Source organism: Rhinolophus ferrumequinum, chromosome 9 (assembly GCF_004115265.2).
Source record: "Rhinolophus ferrumequinum isolate MPI-CBG mRhiFer1 chromosome 9, mRhiFer1_v1.p, whole genome shotgun sequence".
In the NCBI taxonomy this organism is placed as follows: Eukaryota; Metazoa; Chordata; class Mammalia; order Chiroptera; family Rhinolophidae; genus Rhinolophus; species Rhinolophus ferrumequinum.
The window spans coordinates 31,813,052-31,835,498 of NC_046292.1; the positions used below are offsets into that span (position 1 = coordinate 31,813,052).

General features: G+C 39.9%; 1 protein-coding gene across 2 annotated transcripts in view; it reads right to left on the reverse strand.

Annotated features, from left to right (window-relative positions):
- Positions 1-22,447, reverse strand: part of EIF2B3 (eukaryotic translation initiation factor 2B subunit gamma) — a 107,390-nt gene that overhangs the window by 19,011 nt on the left and 65,932 nt on the right. For both annotated transcript variants that reach the window (XM_033115388.1, XM_033115387.1), the window contains exons 6-10: positions 15,800-15,889; positions 5,885-6,012; positions 4,602-4,792; positions 2,457-2,534; positions 1,798-1,946 (exon numbers count right to left, since the gene is read on the reverse strand). In XM_033115388.1, the coding sequence (XP_032971279.1) occupies positions 1,798-1,946; positions 2,457-2,534; positions 4,602-4,792; positions 5,885-6,012; positions 15,800-15,889 (636 nt within the window). The remainder of the gene's footprint in view (positions 1-1,797; positions 1,947-2,456; positions 2,535-4,601; positions 4,793-5,884; positions 6,013-15,799; positions 15,890-22,447) is intronic.

The window sequence follows — 22,447 nt, forward strand, 5'->3', positions numbered from 1 at the left end:
AAGTTGTTGTCCTTTCAATCTTAGTTGTGCAGGGCACAGTTCAGCTCCAAGTCTCCAGTTGCCATTTTTCAATCTAGTTGTGAGGGATGCAGCCCACCATGCCATGCGGGAGTCGAACTGGCAACCTTGTCGTTGAGAGCACGTGCTCTTAACCAACTGAGCCATCCCGCCACCCAGGAGCTCAGCGGCTGCTCAGCGGCAGCTCGTTGTCTTCACTCTAGTTGTGGAGGGCACAGCTCACTGGCCCATATGGGAATCGAATCGGCAACTCTGTTGCTCAGAGCTTGCACTTTAACCAACTGAGCTATCCGACTGCTCCTCTAAGTTGCTTTTTTCTATTTGTTTGATTTGGTCTCTATCTTTCATGATAGAGGCTTTCTTTAGATCTCTGGTAATCTTTGATTATCTCTTCTTATTTAGGAGAGAATTTGAAAACACTGATTGGAAGCTCTAAGCACAAGAAAATAATTTTTCATCCATTATTTTTACGATGGAGTGATTTGACTGGGCTGTTAGAAATCTCTGATGTAAATAAATTCAGGTTTTTCTACTTGGGCTGGTTAGATTTGCCAGAGAAGATTCATCCATACACTTGACTAAAGGCTTTAGGCCTGGTTGTCAGGGTTCCAGAAGTCAGTCACATTGTTTGGGGAAGGACAAATCTTAGTGGTCAATATCCCTATGATCTCCAACTTTCCTGGTTTTTTAATATGGTACTTCCTCCCTCTGTCCTGTCTATTGTCTTCCATCAGTCACTCTTCCTAAAGAGCAAAGGCTTAACCTTTAGCTCTATCCCTACGGAGCTCCTCTCCCTAAAATGCTTCTCCCCCACCCTCACGGGCAGCTGTGAGAGGTAGTTCAGCTTTCACTGGCCTTGCAGTCTTCCCCTATCCTTCTCTCTTATCAGTTCCTGGACATAGAAATCAACAGGTGTCAGAGCTAGAACCAATGCCAGGCTGATCTAGCATAGTGGTTTTCAAAATTTGTTTTATAGATCTGCTTCACACCCTATAGGAAGGACAAGTGCCCTTTCCTCACTATATTCCAAACCACTGTGCTTTTATCAGTTTGAAATACTGAGTTTATTCATAAAATTTATCATAAGAAAAGTCTGCAAACCTTTCTAAAAAGTCTGAAAACCACTGATTTGGTAATATCCTTCCTCTCTTCCATCACTTATACTTGCTTTTTTTTAAAAATTTTTTTTGGCTTGTTTTTTATATAAGGAAAAACCTGAGGTCTATGCAGAGAAAGAATCCTACTAAATATCATTCAAGTTTTCTTACTCCAAGTTCAGGCTGTCATAAACCAAGATTTTAGGACACCATGAGATTTCAAAATCGTGGAAGATTCTCCGTAACTTGTAACAGAGAGGCTCTCTCTCAGAAACTGTGGCTTGTACGTTCACTCCTCTTAGGCCTCTGCCTTCTTCAGGGCTGCTCTAGATACTGAGATAAGGGAAGGTGACCCTTAGATATTGATACAGTGTCTTTCCAGCACTGCCAGTGGCTCACTACTATGACCATCCCATCAAGTAGGATACCAAAGCAAGAGAAGGCAGTTCTGCCAGGACCACAATTTTCACACGTGTGAGGAGGGCACTGGAAATGCTTTCAGAGACCATTTCATTATGGAGCCAAAACCAAGACCTCAAAGGGCCAAAGCACTATTCTTCCCTTCACCCTTCTCCTTTTCTCCCCCTCCCCAAGCTGAACCCATTCCTAGACTGTGATGGCCCCCAAAGCCTCCCAGGGGTACCAAGGGCATTGCCTTAAGTAGGCATAAGGGGAAACATACCCTTCCTCCACGGTGACTGAGTTCATAAGAAGGCAATTGGTGATAGTCACTCTATCTCTTATGACACAGGATGAACCAATGACCGAGTGCTTAATGGATGACTTCTCTCCAACCTGTGTATCTGGCCCGATGAGGCAGTCATCTCCAACCTGCAAAAGGCAAATATAAAGTCTTGTCCATTCATCTCAACCAACTGCAAACCAACCCCCCAGATCCTTTGAGCCGGGGTCTTATGGTATCTTTCCGCAGAGACACTTCAACAAGAGGGACCATCACCAGTATTTTTCAGGGCCACAAAGTCACATAATACCTGAGACCAACTCAAACTCACACACTCATGCACTTATGTGTTTAGATGTGCTCTCTTGAAGAAGAGTGCTCAAATCAGGGTAAGAAGAGGGAGAGAGATGGAAAGCTCCTGTGCCCGAGTCCCAAGACTATAATGGATCTTCCTTCCAGGGTTTGTGTAGCTGGGACCAGCACCTTCCAGTCAGTCTTCCAGAGCACCTGGGCTAGAAGGTGAGACTTTATAACCAGAACCCAGTTGGGGTTTCCCTGGGGATAATGAGGTTCAGGGCTTCAGAGCCCAATCCAGCTTCACAAGGACAAGCCTCAATGCACCCAGAGATTGTCCCATACCTGCCAAAGTTAGCACTTACCGAGTGTTTGCTGACAATCTGGGCTGACGAATGCACCAGTGATTCTTCTGGACAGAGATCAGGTAGCAATTTGAGTACCTTGAGAAAAGAGGTTTGGTCACTAAAGTAAAATCAGAAAACACCTGAAAGCACCTAAGGTAGAATCTAATGGTCAGTCAGAGATATGGGTAGTATTCAGGCACAGCTTCCTGTCTGGATGAGGCAGAGCAGGAGGCTGCTGCCTTTCCCCCAGGACAAGAATTGTTTATGCAGCAGCTTCCAGTGGTGTTATCCTAAGTTTCCTACCTGAGAGTACCCTCCCTGAAAGTAACGCCATGGCCCCTAGCCGGGAGGTGGTGAGACAAGCCTTTGAGATACCCAGGCAGCACCTGGGAGAGGAGGACTAATGAGGGCAAGGAGCATCCTGAGTCCTGACCATAGTCATCCTAGGTTCCTGCTCACCTGCTGGATCACTGTGGTCACGTGTGAGTGAGGATGGGAGCAATGTCAGAGAAATTCTATAGTCAGGACAGACCCTGAGAAGGCATCCATGTTCTTCACCAGCCAAAATACAATCCTGAAGGGAAACTTCCCACATTCTCTCTCCAGTATGAGAAAATTGAAAAGGTTATGGGTATATAGAGTTTTAGCTCCGGACCTGCTGGGAAGGCACAGACAGTGTGCCTGTGATTCTCCAGCATGGGCAGAATGCTGGCCAGCGTACTGTGAGTGGTGGCCACACTGGCTGAGGGAGGCCTTGCCAGGACTGGCTACAATGGTAATACAAATGCTAATCCCTCAGTCCTCAACCCCGAGATCTCCTTTATTACACTTCAACCAAGGCCCTTCAGGCCTGTCTGCTGTACAGCCCCTGCTGGTACTTCAGAGGATACTTCTCTAGTCTCAGGCTGTCCATGGAGTTGCTTTCCAACTAGCCTGAGAGACTCTAGTAATAGAATTGAAGAAAGAGAACAAAAAGTCAAATTAAGGAAGCCTCCTTATAGCTCTGACCCTAAGTTGGGGCTAACTTTACCCAGGACTGCCCTGGGTAAACATAGGACCCATGATTTCTCATAAACTCTTTGGCTTGGATTCCCTTGGATCGATAACCAATCCAGGTTGAGGCCACCTTGAGGTCGGGGCTGGGGCTATATCTACCATATGGTGTGGGTCCTGAAGATTCCTGAGCCAGGTTTTCTTCAGGGACTCAATCCCAACCCCAATTTTCAACAATTATCTTTTATCACTCTACCTGACCTCTTTAACCCCACCCCCCAGCTTATACCTGCACTGACAGTTTTCACAGGATTCTCCCAGGAACCATGTCAACAGCTATTCTTTTTAGCATCTCATCCTCGTTGTTCTTGAATGCCACCCCAATGTAGTTTCCGCAATTATCTATCTTTTCCTATTCTCCTTTTAATCCTATACTGCTCTGTATTTCCTTTCCATGGTCTCATTATCCCTCCCTCCTAAAACCTTCCTCCTGTGCCTGCTACACAGTAAAGAGCTCCCCTACATTCTCAGCCTCTTCACTTTCCCCCTCTCCATCCCTTAACTAAACTAAAACCTGGCTTGTTTTTCATGCACTGTTTCCCCTTCAACAGAAGCTACTCATTCTCCGTATCTCATAAATCTCAGGGTTAAGAGAAGGGGTTAGCAAGACTCTTTGCTCTCTAATGATGTTTCCAGATACTTCTCTCTCAAAGACATTCTTTCCTTGAGGTTTTGCCATCTGGCTACTATATACTCTGTTCCTTCACCTTCTTAGGAAAGCCTTTCCCGTGTGCTTATGTTTGCTTCATCACAGCACTGATTATGCAGTATTTATCTACTTGTTTATGAAGTACTGTAGATATCCACACGCTGAGCAGAATCAGAGAAAGCTACTGAACCCAGAGACTATGAATTAGACTTCCTGGAGACCTTAGCCTTTCCCTGGAGTCACAGAGGTTCTGCCTTGATGGACCAGGCCCTCTGCTTTCACTTTTGCTAGACCTGGGCACCGCAATGGTCTCCCTTGACATGCCAGGTCTTAATCAACCTTGGGAATGAGAGGGAATCTGAGTAAGTCACTGTGTACCTAATGAAGAAATAAGACAAAAGACTCAGTCTGTTTCTGGGGTAGGAGCTCCCATGATTTCTCTTGTAAACTCATCCTCTCACCTGTTTGTTTGCTTCTATGTAGTGTCCCAGGGTGCTTACTCGAAAGCAGAGCCCCTCTTTCATGATGTGGACATAGCAGCGCACCTGTGATCTGGACAAATCTTCCCATTTGTCTCCTCGACAGACATTCCAGCAGGCATCATAGGGAGCAAAGGTCCGTGTACTGGCTTCTTTTATAAAACTGTAAATATCTTTAGAATAAACACCCAAACAGAGCAAGTGAATGAGAGAGACTGACACAGGGGACATAGACTTAGACAAGTTTTGAAAGAGGGTACAACTCACACCTCTCTCCCTGGAACTCACCCATGCAGCGTGGACCCTGGGGAAATGCCACTAAAACCTGAAAGACTAAGTCAAATTAAAAGAGGCAATGTGCCTTCCTGTACATTTGAAATATTGTATGACACAAAAATGCTTAAAAAGAGGTCCTACAAGCAAGTTTGACCAACATCAAGTACTACTAGGAAAAATAAAATAGATGACTCTTGTAAATCATGAAGTAACCCAAGCAATTGTCAAGGCTTTAGTAACCAGCCATGTTGTGGGGCTAGCCTCTATTTTCATATGTGGTAGTTGTGCTATGACAGAAATAGCACAGGACTTGATGCCTGGGCCCCAGTTTTTCAACTCTTATAATAATCATTTGAGATCTTTTATTTTGTAAGAAAACTGGGTTTAGAAGACTGAGTACACCAAAAAGCAATCGAAATCAATCTACATATCACAAATTGGGGAGTATGTTGTCTAATGTCAAATAAAATATACTGTTTTGGGGAAAAAAAAGACTGAGTAACCTGCCTCAGGTGACAGGGCTAATAATTTATTTGATAAATATATTTTTTCTAGGCAGGGATATGAGAGCAAACAAGGCAGGCTTCGCCCCTACATCCTGGAAAGGAGACAGTCTGGTTGGCCTCTGGTTGGACTGTAATTATACATTCCTTCACATTTCTTTCCTTGACAGAACAAACTGAGTTAGTCAGAAGTGGGGCTGCCCAGAGCCTGGAGAACAGGGGAACTGAAAAGTGGGCAGAGTTAAAGTCAAAATAGTCCAGTGAGGAACACAGCCAGACCTGAGCTATGAACCGGAGGTATGATTAGCTTGTCCCTGAAGAGCAAAGTGATAGGATCTGCTTCCATAAGCTTACTCACATCTCAGAGAGTGGCATCAGCTAGCCTGTCTTGCCTATTGGCTAGACAAGGATATGTTGCCTTGAGGCAGGCTTCTTTTTCCAAGATGCTGCTACTTCTACCCATATTGCACCAACCCAAGCACTGACCTAAGGACTTCAGCTCCTTTTTCTTTAGATCCTCCTCTTTTTCTTCTTGTCCTTGTTGTGACGAAACTGAGGAGAACTGTTTTCTTACTAGATATGGAATCAGTTCACTTCGGATGGAAGTGATCGACCTAGGAAGAAAGAGTGGTCAAATAGGAGAAATCTGACTATTTGGATCTTCTGTGCATCCAAGAAAAAGCCAACTTCCTTCTGGTCATGCCACCTTGTGACTGACAGAGATCAAAAGTGGCATGGATTTGGCAGTTCTGGAGAAGCAGCAGATCTAAGTTCTCTATCAGCTTCAGGCTGGAGGTAGGAGGATAGTGTACTGAATATGGGAATCCCTTCCTCTGATCTATGCAGAAAACAGTGTTTCACAAAGTTCTATCTACATGGTATGTGTGAGTGAGCATGTGTGTATGTATTTTAACATGGTGCCTTGATTCTTAATTGGCAATAACCCATGAGAAGGTAGAGTGCTCTGGTCTATTGAAAAAAGTTGTTTAAAAAACATTACGAATTTTTCTCCATAAAGGCCTTGCATATCTTCTGTTAGATTAATCCTAAGTATATTTTTTGTTGGTATTATAAATGGCATCTTTTAAACAATTGTTTTCTTCTTGTTGGTTTATAGAAATTAAATTTATTCTGCATTTTGATCTTATAGCCAATTTCCTTGTTAAAAAGTCTTGTTAATTTTAATAATTTATTTGTAGATTCTGACATTCATACCAACTATGAAAACAACAATTTTTTTCTTCCTTTCTAATCCCTATATCTTCCACTTTTCACTGTCTTACCATATTAGCTAAAATCTCCAATATAATGCTGAATAGAAGCACTGATAGCAGTCATCCATATTTGTTCTTGATTTTAAAAGGAATGTTAAAAACATTTTGTCACTTAGACTGATGATTGTTGCAGGTTTTTTCCATCATCAAAGTATCATTTGTTGACTGTCTGCTATGTGTAGATATTGGGGTTCATGCTTTATAGCCAATAGTCGGCACATGCTATAGGCTTTTTTTTTTGTGTAGATATCCTTTATCAGATCAAGGAAGTTCTCTTTTATTCCTAACTTGTTAAGAGCTTTTATCAATGAATGGGCATTGAATTTTATTAAAATTTTTTTTTTTGCATCCATGGACTCATATTTTTTCCCTTTAATCTGTTGTGGTGATGACTTTTTTTTCTAATACTAACAGTTGTGTTATTCAAAGACTGCACACATGGGTTCTGCTCTATACTCCCTCATAGTAAAGGGACTATAGGCGATTCTTTTATTCTTTATGCAAATTATCAAATTTTACAATTATAGGCCATTCTTAAGTTTCTTGCCTCTCATTTTTTCTTAGCTTTTATGGTACTACTCTCCTGGTTTGATTTAGATTTTGCCAATTTAAAATCCATTCTAATGACTAAGAACTTCTCATGCAGATTTCATCCTCCCATCTCCTTAAGAGTGGGCTTCCTCACATTCTAACAGTTGTACTCATTTACCAATGGCTAGCAAAGAATTTCCACAACAAAATTAACTTCAGTTTACTTTTATGTAATCAGGTTAGTTTAGGATAGCACTAACGGAAAATAAGATCAAAGATCAATGCCTAAAAGAACTTTCAGAGGCAAAAAAAAATCCTGCACTATTTTTACACCATTCAGATACTAGCAGTAAGTAACCTTGGCCAAGAGCTTTGGAGCTTTCCTTCATTTTGCCTTTTTTGGTGTCACGGAGTGTGGTGTTTTCTGGTGGATATTGAGACAGGATTTTTGGTCCAAATGACCAGGAATCTGTAACGGGGAAGAAGTGACCTGATCCTTAGTACAACGAGTATGTTTATGATTTATACTGAGCAAAGGAAATGAAAGCACAAAGCGGTGACAGACTAGCAAATAATTTTTAGTTTTCTCTCTCACACTTTGACCTTTTAGAATTTTAAACCACTAATTAATTTTTTGGCATTTAACAAGCACCTATTAATATGCCAGTAACTGTGCTAGGTCTTGGAAATACACTGTTTCTCACTTCAAAGAATTTGTAATCCAGTGGACAGTAGCCAAATTATTAATTTAAGGAGGAGGGTAGAAGATGAGGCTGATTAAGTGGGTAATGGAGTCAGATCATGGAAGCCTTCTGTGGCAGTCTGGAAAGCCTGAACTGAGAAGCCAATGGTAATTTTTAAGCAGGAAAGTGACATGATCAGTTTTATTTCTTAGTAAGATCATTCTTGTAGCAGTGGAAATAGGCCTGGAATAGAGAGAATGAAGAAGATGGTGGTCAGGAATGAGAAGACTGAAGTCAGGGAGACCAATTACAAGACTAAAAACAGCCCTATAAACCTGATTGCTGCTGTACATACTTCTCACCCCCTCCCCTAGCCCCCATTCAAAGAAGCTCTGCAGGCTGACACAGGACCACACAGCTGGAGTGTAGGTAGGAAGGCAAGACAGAGGCGGAGGCTGAGGAGGATAAGCAAAATTATGAACCCTGGAGCTACACAGTTCATGGTTTTTATCATTTTTAAAGGATCAAGTCAAACATCTTTGAAACATTCTGTGTAAACTGGAAGCTCTTGTATTGAATTTCAATGTGATTTTTCTCCTGATCCTTTGATAGAGATTAAAAATTTCCATATGAATACAAAGAACGAAACAACATTTACTCTTAGCTCTTTTTCTCCTCTTTTAATGTGCCAAAGCAGTGTGGGTAGCAAATGTTCCTTGGCCCCCTCTGGTGGAAAACAAATCAGTTCCCTTTGAAGAATTACAAAGCATGGGCAGCTGGGGGATCTCAGAGCCATGATATTTACATTATGGGCCAAACAGAACTGTCACTGCAAGAAGCAAGCAAACAAACCTTGGCACACAGCTCCTTTAGGCACAGCCCTTTAAAGGCGATTAGACAGTGATTTGAAGAGAGGACATGAAGCAGTCCTGCCAGGTCCCACCTGCCTCTGCTGGCACTCAGTGTCAGGTCAGTTCCCATAGTGCGGCTGGCTTAGAGCATAATGGAAGACAAAAAGTATTCTTCCTGTTTCCTACTCAAAGTAGAGGCAACTCAAGGCTGTGCCAAGAAGTGGGACAGGCCACTGTGAACCATTGTGAACATCCTGACCTTGGGGCTGAAGACCAGCAGCTGGATCCACTGCCCTGGGCCTGGGCAACTCCACTTTCTCCCTTCCCTCTTAAACACAGCCTTCCCAGAAACACCTGCCTCATGAAATTCTAAGCTCCTAAGAAATAAGAAATCACAAAGGAGAACAACAGACTTGATTACTAGCTGTAAATAAAAAACTCCACCAAATTAAAAAGACAAAATAATTGCTACAAATAGGACAAAAAGATTACTATCCTTAACAAAGAAATAGATATAAATGTTCAAAAATATTGTTAAATAAATAAAAATTAAAACAAGATGCAATTTCTTCCCCAAATTGCCAAATTTAAAATAGTTCTCATTACTAGTAAGGGTGATTTGAGACAGTTACTCTCAAACAAAGGTAGTCAGAATATAAGCTGGTAAAATCTTTTCTTAAAAATAATTGTTTGATATTTGGGTCTTCTCTAGTTTTATAAACAACATTAAGATATTTTGAATTGAAATGTTCAAGAGAATCTTTAGAACATCCATCTGTATTCAGATTGTATTCAGAAATGGATTTAAAAAAAAAACCTTCGAAAACATACGGAGATCCTTTTATTTTTTAAAGCAAAAAATAGAATCATATTACAATGAAAATATACACTAATACTACAACTTGCCTTTTCTTAAGTAAACATATCCGGAAATCTTTCCATATCACCATATACTTCATTCTTTTTAATAGATGCACAATATGGACATACCATAATGTACTGTATTTAAATTGTTATAATTTTCCTATTATGAACAATGCTGCAAAGAACATTTTGCAATGAATGTTTCCATACTTTTGAGTAAATATTTCTGTGGGGTAGATTCTTGGAAGAGGGACTGCTGAGTCAAAGAATATAATTTTAAGTTTTGACAGATTATCAACTGCCTGCCCCTCAGAAAGTTTATACAGAACACTATAAGGGAATTTCCCTACAGCTTTGCTAGCCTTATCACAAAATTTGAAAATCTACGCCATATGACAGATGGAGATCATATTCTAAAACTGTTTAATATGGGGCAGCCAGTTAGCTCAGTTGATTAGAGCACAATGCTCGTAACACCAGGGTTGCCGGTTCGATCCCTGCATGGGCCACTGTGAGCTGCGTCCTCTACTAGATTGAAACAACTACTTGACTTGGAGCTGACGGGTCCTAGAAAAACACACTTAAAAATAAATATATAAATACAAGTTAAAAAGAAATAAAACTGTTTAATATGCATTTTGTATTTATGAGTGATAGCAGGCATCTTTCATAGGTGTGCTAGCTTTTTCTATAACTTTCGCCCATTTTTCTATTGTCATTTGTCTTTTCATTACTAATTTTAAAGTGTTCTTTGTAATTTAGTATTTGGGCTACCCTGGTATTGCAAATATCCTCCCCCTCCTTTGTTGTTATTTTTAGACTGTTTATTTCTTCCCCCCACCATGCAGAACTTTAAAAATTGTTATTCGTAGGGAGGGGTGTAAATGTCTAACTATTATGTTGCTTTGTACAACTGAAACTAATAAAAAAATTGTTATTAGTCAAACTTATCAATCCTCTTTTTATTTTTTTTTAATGGCTTTTAAGATTTACGTGAAACTTAGAAAGCTTGGGTTAGGTCTAAAATCACCTACTAACAGAAGCAAAGTGCCTTAGTGATAGACAAGCAAGTCTTCATCAAAAGATATTAGCATCCAAGTCAAACTGTAGCATCCCTCAGCAACTTTTGTCATAGTCTTGTTACCCCATGCACTACTTCCTGGGCCCATGTATTACTTTAGCTGGTAAATGCTTGGGACAAGGCAAAGCTGGTAAAATAGGAAATGATATGGTCAGATTTGCAATTTAGAAAGCCCTCTGGTTTTGTGGAAGGATGGATTAGAAGGGAAGAGTCTGGAGGCAAGTGACTAGCAAGTTGAGAGATGATTTGAATGTTAGCTAAAAATCAATATTGAAACAGTAAGTAAATACATTAGGCTATTAAATTCTGCCCAGTTTTAGGGATGGGTTTTGCCACTAAAGTTAATCTGAATCACTGATGTAAGCTCAGTTCAATAATCCTTCAATCCCCTCCTTCAACCCACTGTTGCTGGAGTCTTTCTAAAGCAGAGTTGTCATGATACTGCCTGAAGTGTCCTTTCCCCATTTATTAAGACTGGGATCTCTGACTCATTTTTTTTCTCTCTTGTTTCATAGTACAATTTTCTCAAGCTTATAGAAGACAATAGCATATGATATTTTGTATTCATCTTAGCATCCTCAGCCTCCAACACAGCAATTAGAATATATCTGTGGGGGACGGCTGCCAGTTAGCTCAGTTGGTTAGAGTGCGGTGCTCTTAACAACAAGGTTGCCGGTTCGATCCCCACATGGGCCACTGTGATTTGGAGCTGATGGGTCCTGGAAAAACACTTAAAATAAATAAAAGAGGGGCCAGCTGGTGGCTCAGGTGGTTGGAGCGCCATGCTCCTAATGCCGAAGTCGCTGGTTCGATTCCCCCATGAGCCAGTGAGCTGTGCCTCTACAGCTAAGATTGTGAACAGCTCTCCCTGGAGCTGGGCTGCTGTGAGCAGCCAGAGATTGGCATGAGCTGCTGCCGGCTGCTGTGTGCTGCCGTGGGCTACCGTGTGCTGCAGTGAGTGGCCAGCAGCCATTGTGAGCGGCCAGCAGCCATAAGCCAACGACCGGTGACCAACTGCCTCAGCTGGGGAGAGCACAAGGCTCATAATACCAGCATGGGCCCAGGGAGCTATGTCCTACACAACTAGACTGAGAAACAACGGCTTGAACTGGAGTGTGGGGGCAGAGGGGAGGCGGAAGAAGAGGGAAAAAAAATAAATAAAAAAGTTAAAAAAAAAAAAGAATATATTTGGGTATAATTCAATGTCCGTTGCTTTGAGTTTTTAAAAAATTGTGGCAAGTCCAACTCATTTTTTAAAACTTAAAATCAATTTAAAAAATGTAGTTTACATATAATAAAATACACCCACTTTAAACATACAGTTCAATGAGTTTTGTCAAATTATTCTACTGTCATCACTACCCCAAATCAAGATATAGAGTATTTCCATTATCCCCCCAAATTCTCTTGTGCTTCCATTGTACTATTCTACTATATTCTAATACTTACCACATTTTACTGTAACAATTTGTTTAACTTGTCCCTCTCTCCCTAACCTATGAGCAATTTGAAGGCAGAAACGCCACTTTTTTATATTTACCACTTAGCAACATAGTACCTGACACCAGTAGGTGACCAACTAAAAGTTAATTCAAGTTCTTACTTTGCATCAACTACTGCTCTAAGCTCTTTATAAGTATTTTCCACCACAACCATATGGGTCAGGTACTATTATTTCCAATTTTCAGATGAGGAATGTGAGGTACAGAAGGGTGGACACCTGTCCAAGTTCACAAAGCTCAGTTACTAAACTTTTCCTGTTAAAGACAGTGCAGGGTTTCTTTTCTTCACAGCTTTCCTACTTAGTAAACTGCAGAAATCCTCATCTCTTTTTCCACTGCTGATGTACCAAATTACTTCTGCTATGACATTTCCTTTCCTCTCATTCACCAAGCATATATTGAATGCCTTACCAATGCAAGTGGGTATCTAATCTCAAAGAATTCGGGTGGAAGAATTAACATGTAAACAACTAAAAAAGACACAGGGCAGAATATGTTAACTTCCATAAGTGAAAGATAACACTGCTAAAGCAGTCTTTTCTTGAAGTGGTGTCTCATATGTTTACTTTTTCCTTTCCATCCCTAAAAGAGTTAACATTTCATAACCAGATCATAATAAATGACTCCTACTTACCTTGAAGGAGTCTCTTTCCCACCCAGAATCATCTATATCCTCCCGCTAGGTTGCATCATTGCTCATTCCATATGGGATTATTCTGTTTAAAGATCTGTAACTCCCTGCTTAGCTTTCAAGATATCCTGCATGCTGCTCCCGCTAACCAATTCAACCCTATCTCCCACAACTTTGAGACAAGACTTCCACTATTTCAGACAGGAAGAAAGAGTCTCCCTCGAGTACCATTCTAATTTGTCCTGCTATGTATTTATATAGTTCTTCGTATGTTGAAATTTACCAATTTTAATCCTTTAATCCCAACAACTCTGAGAAGTGAAGGATGATGGGGGAAGAAAGAGATAAGAGTCTCTCTAGTAGATCTTGAGATGGGGAAGTAGTTTGAGGTGAGTCTCTGTATCATTCTCCATTGTAGCAGGTTCTGAGAAAGTCCCATTTGGCAGAGCTTCTGGCCAGAGGCCACAGAATCACCAAATTCAGGCTTGTCCTCAAGGGACATAACACTATATTACACTTGCCAGGTGGGGGAACAGATAACTGGTGGTGGTAAAATGAGCTAAAAAGGAGCTACGGCAGCCAGGATGCTGGTATTCTGGTACGCAGATACCAAAAGCTACAATCCCATTTGGTAGTACTAAGGAAGCATTGTTAGGTTTTTTTTTTCTGTCTTTTTCTTATTTATTTATTTACTTTTAGGAATTTTAATGGTATTGAGGTATTTGTTTAAAAGATAAAAACGTTGTTTAGGGCCGGCCCGGTGGCTCAGGCGGTTAGAGCTCCATGCTCCTAACTCCAAAGGCTGTCGGTTAGATTCCCACATAGGCCAGTGGGCTCTCAACCACAAGGTTGCCAGTTCGATTCCTCGACTCCCTCAAGGGATGGTGGGCTCCGCCCCCTGCAACTAAGATTGAACACGGCACCTTGAGCTGAGCTGCCGCTGAGTTCCTGGATGCCTCAGTTGGTTGGAGTGCGTCCTCTCAACCACAAGGTTGCGGGTTCGACTCCTGCAAGGGATGGTGGGCTGTGCCCCCTGCAACTAGCAACGGCAACTGGACCTGGAGCTGAGCTGCGCCCAACACAACTAAGACTGAAAGGACAACAACTTGAAGCTGAACGGCACCCTCCACAACTAAGATTGAAAGGACAACAACTTGACTTGGAAAACAGGCCTGGAAGTACACACTGTTCCCCAATAAAGTCCTGTTCTGCTTCCCCAATAAAATCTTTAAAAAACAAAACAAAAAAACATACGTTGTTTATGTTTTAGAGATACATACTGAAATATTTCCCGATAATTATAATTGAAATAATTACAGATGAAATTATATCAGAATGACTTGCTTTAAAATAATCTGGTGTGACAGTGGGGAGATGGGTAGTGGCATATATAAACAAGAGTGGCCATAAATTGATAATTGTTGACGTTGTGTGACCGATTCATGGGAGTTTATTACATTACTTTCTCTACTTTTGTACTTGTGTGAAATTCTCCATAGTAAATGGTTTAAAAACAAACAAACAATGATCTCTACTATTGCATTCCCTCCCAGCACATCAAAGCCAGAGCCTATTTCACAGGGCTCCATATCCATTTGGGAATAAAAACTAAACCGTTTAATGGCCAAGAGTTAACTTCATTTTTGGAATATGAATAGCCCAGACTGGTAACTGGAAAACAGGTCCTGGATCATTCTCTAAGGTAAGTTTTCTTGCTGTTTAAAAAGCAAAGTCTCTACAGTCCACTGTGGAGTTTAGCTGTCAGTTCCATGAGAGAACCTATGTCTGCTTATTCACCATTGATCCCACAGCTCATCTAGCGCAATGCCTGCCTCATAATGGGTGCTTAATAAGTATTTACTGATTGAATGCAAAAAAACGAATAGTAAATCAGAGGAGAGCGGGGGAACAGTGTCCTGGGAGGGAAAACAGAGAAATTACAATCCCTGGGGAAGCTTTCCAGGAGTCCAAATGATTTGTTTTACCATTGGCTCTACATGGGCCTTCCTGTAGGCGTTTAGCAGGTATTGTGGGGGATGAGGGTTAGGATGCTGCAAGAAATATCTACTGGGCACAGAAGAATAATTCCCCTTCTCCTTAATATTCCTCTATATATCCAAGTCCATCAGCCAAGGGCATGCTGACATTTAAACTCAGGTTCTCCGACTCCGTTCCTCAGCCGGTCTGAGGGAACTGGCTGCTGTGGTATCAGCCTGCTTGCTTTCCCATCCGCCAGTGTTATTCAAGGCAGAAACTTACTCAGCAGCCATCAAAGGAGACTAGCCGCAATTCTTCTTTACCATGCAGTTATTAAATCTTTTCCTGGCTGTTCCTCTGAGGACTCTAGTTACATTTCCTACCAAAAATCCTTAAGATCAACCTCAAAAGGAGGTTTTCTCTTTGGAAACCCAAGTCCTGCAATTTGCCAGACATAGGATGTGTTTAAAGCCCACAGTTCTGTTCTCAAAGCAAAATCAGACAAGTACCAAATTTTGTTTCTCTGCATTCATGAAAGTTCACTCAGTAGGGTGGGCTTCTTTCCTAAAATTGCACGGAAACTTTCTTTTCTTTATTCCCTCCTCTTGGGTAAGTCTGGCCCTTTGCTAAAAGGGCTCATCTATAGGATGATTGCCTAGAGGAAGGACATATGCTTGGAGACAAATAGCACTCGAGCTGGGGAGCTCACCCTTGCAGAAGGAAGTCAGAAGAGACTGGTACTGTGCAGACAGGCATCACAGGTTACTATTAGTTTTATAAAAATATTTTTCTGGTTTGTTACAACACAGACTCCAAAAATCCAAGCGGGGGACTCTGTGATACAGATAAAATAATGGTATGCTGATAACATAATTTCATTTCTAAAACAAAGGTGAAAATCAATTGTTGGTTATATAAACTGGTTATCTAACATTATCAAAGTTTAAAACTGTTAATACAGGGTAGCCTAAACACTGTGGCTTTGACTCTATCTCCCGCTTTCTTACTCATTTTCCATTAGGAAGTCCACAACGTATTTTTTCATGCAGTAGAGATGGGCGTCCACGAGACCTGTGTGGAAACGTATTCTAGGGTACCTGCAAATACAAAAGAGAGAAGGGGCTCACAATCAGATAACAAGGGTTCTATCCTATTATTAGGTAGTAGGCATAGGTAGTAAGTTTGTAAGGGTCAGAGCCACGCTACCTACATCCCTCTCTGGGGAGACCAAGATAGTGGATCCTATCCCAGAAAAGGTCGTCTCTTTATTGAAATCCTATCTCATTCTTTATGAAGCTTTTAGGCGTCTAAAGATATTAAACCAAAATCGATGAGCCATCAAATCACTGACAAGCCTTCTTCTATCAAATTCTTGTAACTAACATTTTCCTGCTTCGCACAACACTTACGTCTGCCTCTATCAGATAACTTATCACACAGTAAAGTGACAGCCTATTTCCTTGTCTTTTTCCCACTAGACTAAAAGTTCTCCGAGGGTAGAGATTTATCTTTAGAGCAAGCACTTAGCATTATACCTCATACAGAGTAAATGTTTAATAAATAGTTGTTGAATAAACAAACAAATGAATAAATTAGGTCAAATTAGGGCATCTGCCTAGTTGTTGTCTATTTTAGTTTGCCATTTTGGTTTCAGCTTTAAGAAATGTCATGTTTATATGTCCAAGGTTATTTTATTTAATTAAAAAACCCAGACAGCTGAGGGAGAGGAGGAAACAAGAGGGTGGAAAAGTGAAGATTCTAATCATAGCTTCCTGGTTGTCATCTTTCTTCTACACGATGTTACTTTGCTTTGACTGGCTTATAGATTTAAGGAAAATTATTCTCATGGGATCTAGATACCCTAGAAGTGATTTATCAAATAAGTTAAGGTGCACCACCCTGGGCTTCCACTCTTGGGAGAAGGGGGAACAAAATGCTTCCAAAAGAGCAACAGAGGAATCAGACTTGGAATCCCACACCTATAACACACACCCAACACACAAGCCAATTGCTGTATACAATGAGGATGAAGAAGAAAGTAGAAATTCTATTTCCTCTGGAAATAGAATTTTGCAAATGTGAATGTGGTTTCCTTGTACCAGGTTTTCATCTGAAGTTCACACCCTAATAATTCTCTACTTTGATCTAACCAATTTGGAAAATTGCACTTTTTCTGTTCAGTCCCTTGGTTTACAAATTCCTTGAATGATTCAACACACTCTCCCTGTATTTACTGAATCTTTAAAACTACCTCATGAAGTAGATATATTACTCTCATTTTTATAGCAGTGGTCAATTTGTATTATACAGCCAGGAAAGGAATACCTTTAATATTTGACTAATGAAAAAATTAAAAGGAGAAAAAAAGTTAGAATAACCATATTCTAAACTGTTATCAATCTCTACCAAAAATGGCACTAACATTCATATAGCATTTTATAATTTATAAACTTTTCCCAACTTTTTATTCCCATTCCATAGAGTAGGTAAAACAAAAAAATTCTCCCATTTTTAAGAAAAAAAATTTCCCAAAATTTAGCTGACTACTACAGATTTAGCTACAAATCAGAATACAATGAAGAAACAGAGATGGCAAATTAGAGATTTTTTTTTCTTTCAGATTAAAGTTGTAGTGAATCTTGGGATGGGGAGGTTAGTGGCATGTAAGTTGCCAAAATAGGTGGTTTCCTTATTTCAGTTTATTATTTTTGAATGATATGAGAAATAAGAATGGATACTTTAAAACAAAACAAAATAAATAGAATAAAACCCAAAAAACCTCAAAGAGGCGCCAGTAAAATCTGAGTAACTGGCTGATTGTTCTGAGCCAGAGATGCTTTGGGTTTTTACAACATAAAGTAAGAAATCAGAAAATGGAAATGAATAAGACAATTAGAAAGAGTTTTAATTGTATGCTTTAAAATAATTTAAAACATAATTTGCCAACTATAGAAAAAGTCCACTACAATAAAAAATAAAATATCCTTTCAATAATAAAAATAAAAGTTCAGAGAAATGGTATAAAAAATTTAATCTTCAGAGTCTATAAGATCATTGTTAAGCTCCCACGTTTTTTTCTTCTCTTCATCTAACATAAAATAATTTTTTAAATGGTCTATTATAAAAAGAAAAAAGGAAAAGGGAATGAAGAAGAAAAGAGAAAGATCTTAGAAAAGTAGAACAGAAATGGACAAAGATACAAAAGACTAGGAAACCTAGGACAACATACGCCATCAGAAACATAAAGAATATCTTTGTGTTATTTTTATAGACCTATTTTTAAAAGAGTAAGTTGTAGATTTTAATTTGTAATGTTTAAAAATTTTAGGGCTGGGCTGGCCTGGGGGCTCAGGCGGTTGGAGCTCTGTGCTCCTAACTCCGAAGGCTGCTGGTTCGATTCCCATATGGGCCAGTGGGCTCTCAACCACAGGTTGCTGGTTCAACTCCTCGACTCCCGCAAGGGATGGTGGGCTCTGCCCCCTGCAACTAAGATTGAACACGGCACCTTGAGCTGAGCTGCCTCCTAGCTGGCTCAGTTGGTTGGAGCACGTCCTCTCAACCACAAGGTTGCCGGTTCAACTCCCGCAAGGGATGGTGGGCTGTGCCCCCTGCAACTAGCAAGGGCAACTGGACCTGGAGCTGAGCTGCTCCCTGCACATCTAAGTCTGAAAGGACAACAACTCGACTTGGAAAAAAGTCCTATTCCCCTTCCCCAATTAAAAAAAAAAAATTTAGGGCAATAAAGTATTTTTTATGATCTTAACAGGGATACCAATTTTTAAAGTAAATAACAAAACCAATAGGTGAAATAATTATAACAATTATTAATAATCTTATTAGTAATATTTTAGAACAAGAAATGTATATATGAAGTAAGTACTGGAAAAGATCCAAGGACAAGCATTTACTGTTTAAACACAAAGATCAATGGCTTTAAAGCATCTTCATGAAAGTCATTAGCCTGTCTGCATAATAGACCTGTCTACACCTGTCCTCAAACCCCAGACAGAGCTCTGGCTTTGACAGTTCGCATAACCAATGGCACATGAGCACTCACGTCTGCATACTGCATTCCCTGAGTGAAGACTTCATTCTGAGCTCAGCAGGGGCAGACTTCTCGGGTGGCATGATATTTACCTGTCAGCCATTAGCTCTATAGCCTCAGTTCCCTCTTTAATATTTCTGTTGTCCATTTCACCTTATCCGAAGTTCTCTCCAAATTCTTTAATACAAGTCTTCTCTGGAATATCTATTTGACTGCCAAGGTTCCTCCAACTTCTAAAACCCTTGCAGTCTGACTAAGGGTGAAGTGAGAAGGTGCAGGGCAATGGCTCCACTGAGTCCCACGCTGCTCTTAGAGAGGCAACTATATAAGTATCATAATTCCCACTTTCCCCCGCCCCTCTCATTTTGGCCTCTAGGTCTTTTGTTCACTCTTTCATCCTACCTTTCCAAATTTTGGGCATTCTTTTCAAGGATCAGTGTGAGTCTACTTCTCCAGGAATCCTTCCTTTTCTACCCATTTAAAATCATACTAAATCATATGTCTTCTAGAATACTTCTGGAAAAGGTGGTAGAAATTATGTACTCATTCACTTTGTTCTTTTCCAAATGCAGATAATGCAATCTAATCAGGAAGAGAAAATTCCTTCTGAAAAAATGATTTCTGCAAGTCAATACACTGAGGAATTTACCACTGCAAACATTCATTCTACATCATTTACTAATGGTCTAGTGATGACAACTGGCATTGTGCTAGATAAAGAAATGAACAAAACAGATCTGATTTCTACCACCACGTAGCTTAGTCTATCAAGGGAAGCAATTTCCTCTCAAAGAAATTTCCTGCTCAAATTACTTTCTTTTTCTATTTTTTTTATTATGATAAAATATACATAACATAAAATTCATTATTTTAACCATTTTCAAGTATACAGTTCTGTGGCATTAGGTACATTTACATTGTGGTGCAACCATGACCATCATCCATCTCCAGAACTTACAGTCTTCCCCAATTGAAACTCTGTACCCATTAAACAGTAACTTCCCATTCCCCTTTCCCCCCAGCCCCTTGCAACCACCATTCTATTTTATGTATTTATGAATCTGACAATAGTCCCCCTTTATCTGCAGGGGGTACATTCTAAGGCCCCGAGTGGATGCTTGAAACTGCGGATAGTACTGAGCCCCATATATATATATATATATATATATATATATATATATACACACACACACATACATATATATATACACACACACACACACACATAGGTATACATACATACATACCTATGATAAAGTTTAACTTATAAATTAGGCACAGAGAAATGAAAAACTAACAAAAAATAGAACAATTATAACAACATACTGTAATGAAAGTTCTGTGAATGTGGTTTCTTTATCTTAGCAAACTAGCATGATTTTCTTTTTTCTTCTTTACAATTTCACAGACAGAAGACTCATTGTTACTGTAAATCTTAGCAACCTCAGCATGATTTTTTTTTCTTTCCTTATTAAATTGAGAACTTCCACCTTTTCACTTAAAGGAAGCAATTTATGGCTTTTCTTTGGCATAGCCGAAAGGTCAGCATTGTTACTTTTGTGTTTTGGGGTCATTATTAAGTAAAATCAGGGTTACTTGAACACAAGCACTGCAATACTGTGACAATCCAGCTGATAACCGAGACAGGCAGCATATACAACATGGATATACGCTGGACAAAGGGATGATTCACGTCCCAGGTAGGATGGAGCTGGACGGCATGAGAGTTCATCATGCTCATACTCAGAACAGCGCACAATTTAAAACTTATGAAATATTTATTTGTGGAATTTAACATTTTCCCATCTCTGTTGACCATGGGTAAATGAAACCACAGATAAGGAGGGCTACTATACCACATTTTGTTTATCCATTCTTCTGTCTATAGACACTTGGGTTGCTTTCACATATTGGCTATTGTGAATAATGCTGCTATGAACATGAGTATACAAATAACAATTTAAATCTCTTTCACACATACATTTCTTAAAATTTTTTTATTATGGAAAATTTCAATCATACACAAAATCAGAGAAGAAAATAAATTATCACGCACCCATCAGACAGCTTCAGCAACTATAAACATTTTCCAAACTTTTGAAATTTTTTGTTGCATTCATTATGGGTTGAATTGTATCCCCCAGTGGACCTGGAAGTCCTAACCCCCAGTACCTGTGATTGTAACTTTATTTGGAAATAGGGTCTTTGCAGATGATCAAGTTAAAATGAGGTCATTGGGGGGACCCTAATCCAATGACTTGTGTCCTTATAAAAGGGGAAATTTGAATAGAGACAGCTGTGCATAGAGGGAAGACAATATGAAGACATAGGGAGAATGCTATCTACAAGCCAAGGATGCCTGAAGCTACCAGAAGCTACGAGAGAGGCATTGAACAGATTCTCCCTCACAGCGCTCAGAAGAAACCAACCCTGCCAACACCTTGATTTCATACTTCTAGCCTCCAGAACTATGAGACAATAAATTTCTGTTATTATAAGCCACCCATACTTTATTATGGCAACCCTAGCAAACTAATACAGTACTTTAAAGCACACTCCAAACCTTAATGTCATTTTACCTATAAATACTTCAGAATGTGTAATATGCATTTCTAACTGATAAGGACTTTAAACTATAATCACTATGTCATTACCACACTTAATAAAATTATCGATTTCATAATGTCTACTATCCAAGCCATAGTCAGATTTGTCTTTTTACAGTTAGTTTGTCCGAATCAGGATCCAATCAAAGTCTCACATTACATTTAGTTATTTCATTACAAAATAATTCTATAAAGTTCCCCTGCTTTATTCCCCTGGCAAGCCATTATTATCAGAGTGGGTCACCTGTCTTGTAGAACACTCCATGTCCTAAATTTGGCTGATTGTTTTGTAGGTGTATCTTTTTAAAAAACAGCTTTATCAAAGTATTATCTATCATAAAACTCATCTGTTTTAAGTGTAGAATTAAACGATTTTTAGAAAATATACAGAGCTGTACAACTATCACTATAATCCAGTTATAGAACATTTCTATCACCTGAATAGAATCTCACATGACGGTTTGCAACCAATCAATCCCCTTTCTCAGCCTCAGTTTCAGGCAATCACTAATCTGCCTCCTGTCTCTACAGAGTTGCCTTTTCTGTTTTTTTTTTTAATTACAGCCATTCTAGTGAATGTGAAGTGTTATGTCACTGTGGTTTAAATGTGCATTTCCTTAGTGACTAATGATGTTGACAATCTTTTTTTTTTTTTTTAAATAAATTTTATTGGGGGACAGTGTGTTTCTCCAGGGCCCATCAGCTCCAAGTCATTGTCCTTCAATCTAGTTGTGGAGGGCACAGCTCAGCTCCAAGTCCAGTTGCCATTTTCAATCTTCAGTTGTAGGGGGTGCAGCCCACTATCCCATGCGGGGAATCGAACTGGCAACCTTGTTGTTGAGAGCTGGTGTTCTAACCAACTGAGCCATCTGGCCACCCCTCTGGAAGCTCACCGGCAGTCTGTTGTCTTCAATATAGTTGTGGAGTGCACAGCTCACCAAGCCATGTGGGAATCCAAACCAGCAACCCTGTTGTTCAGAGCTCGAGCTCTAACTGAGCCATCT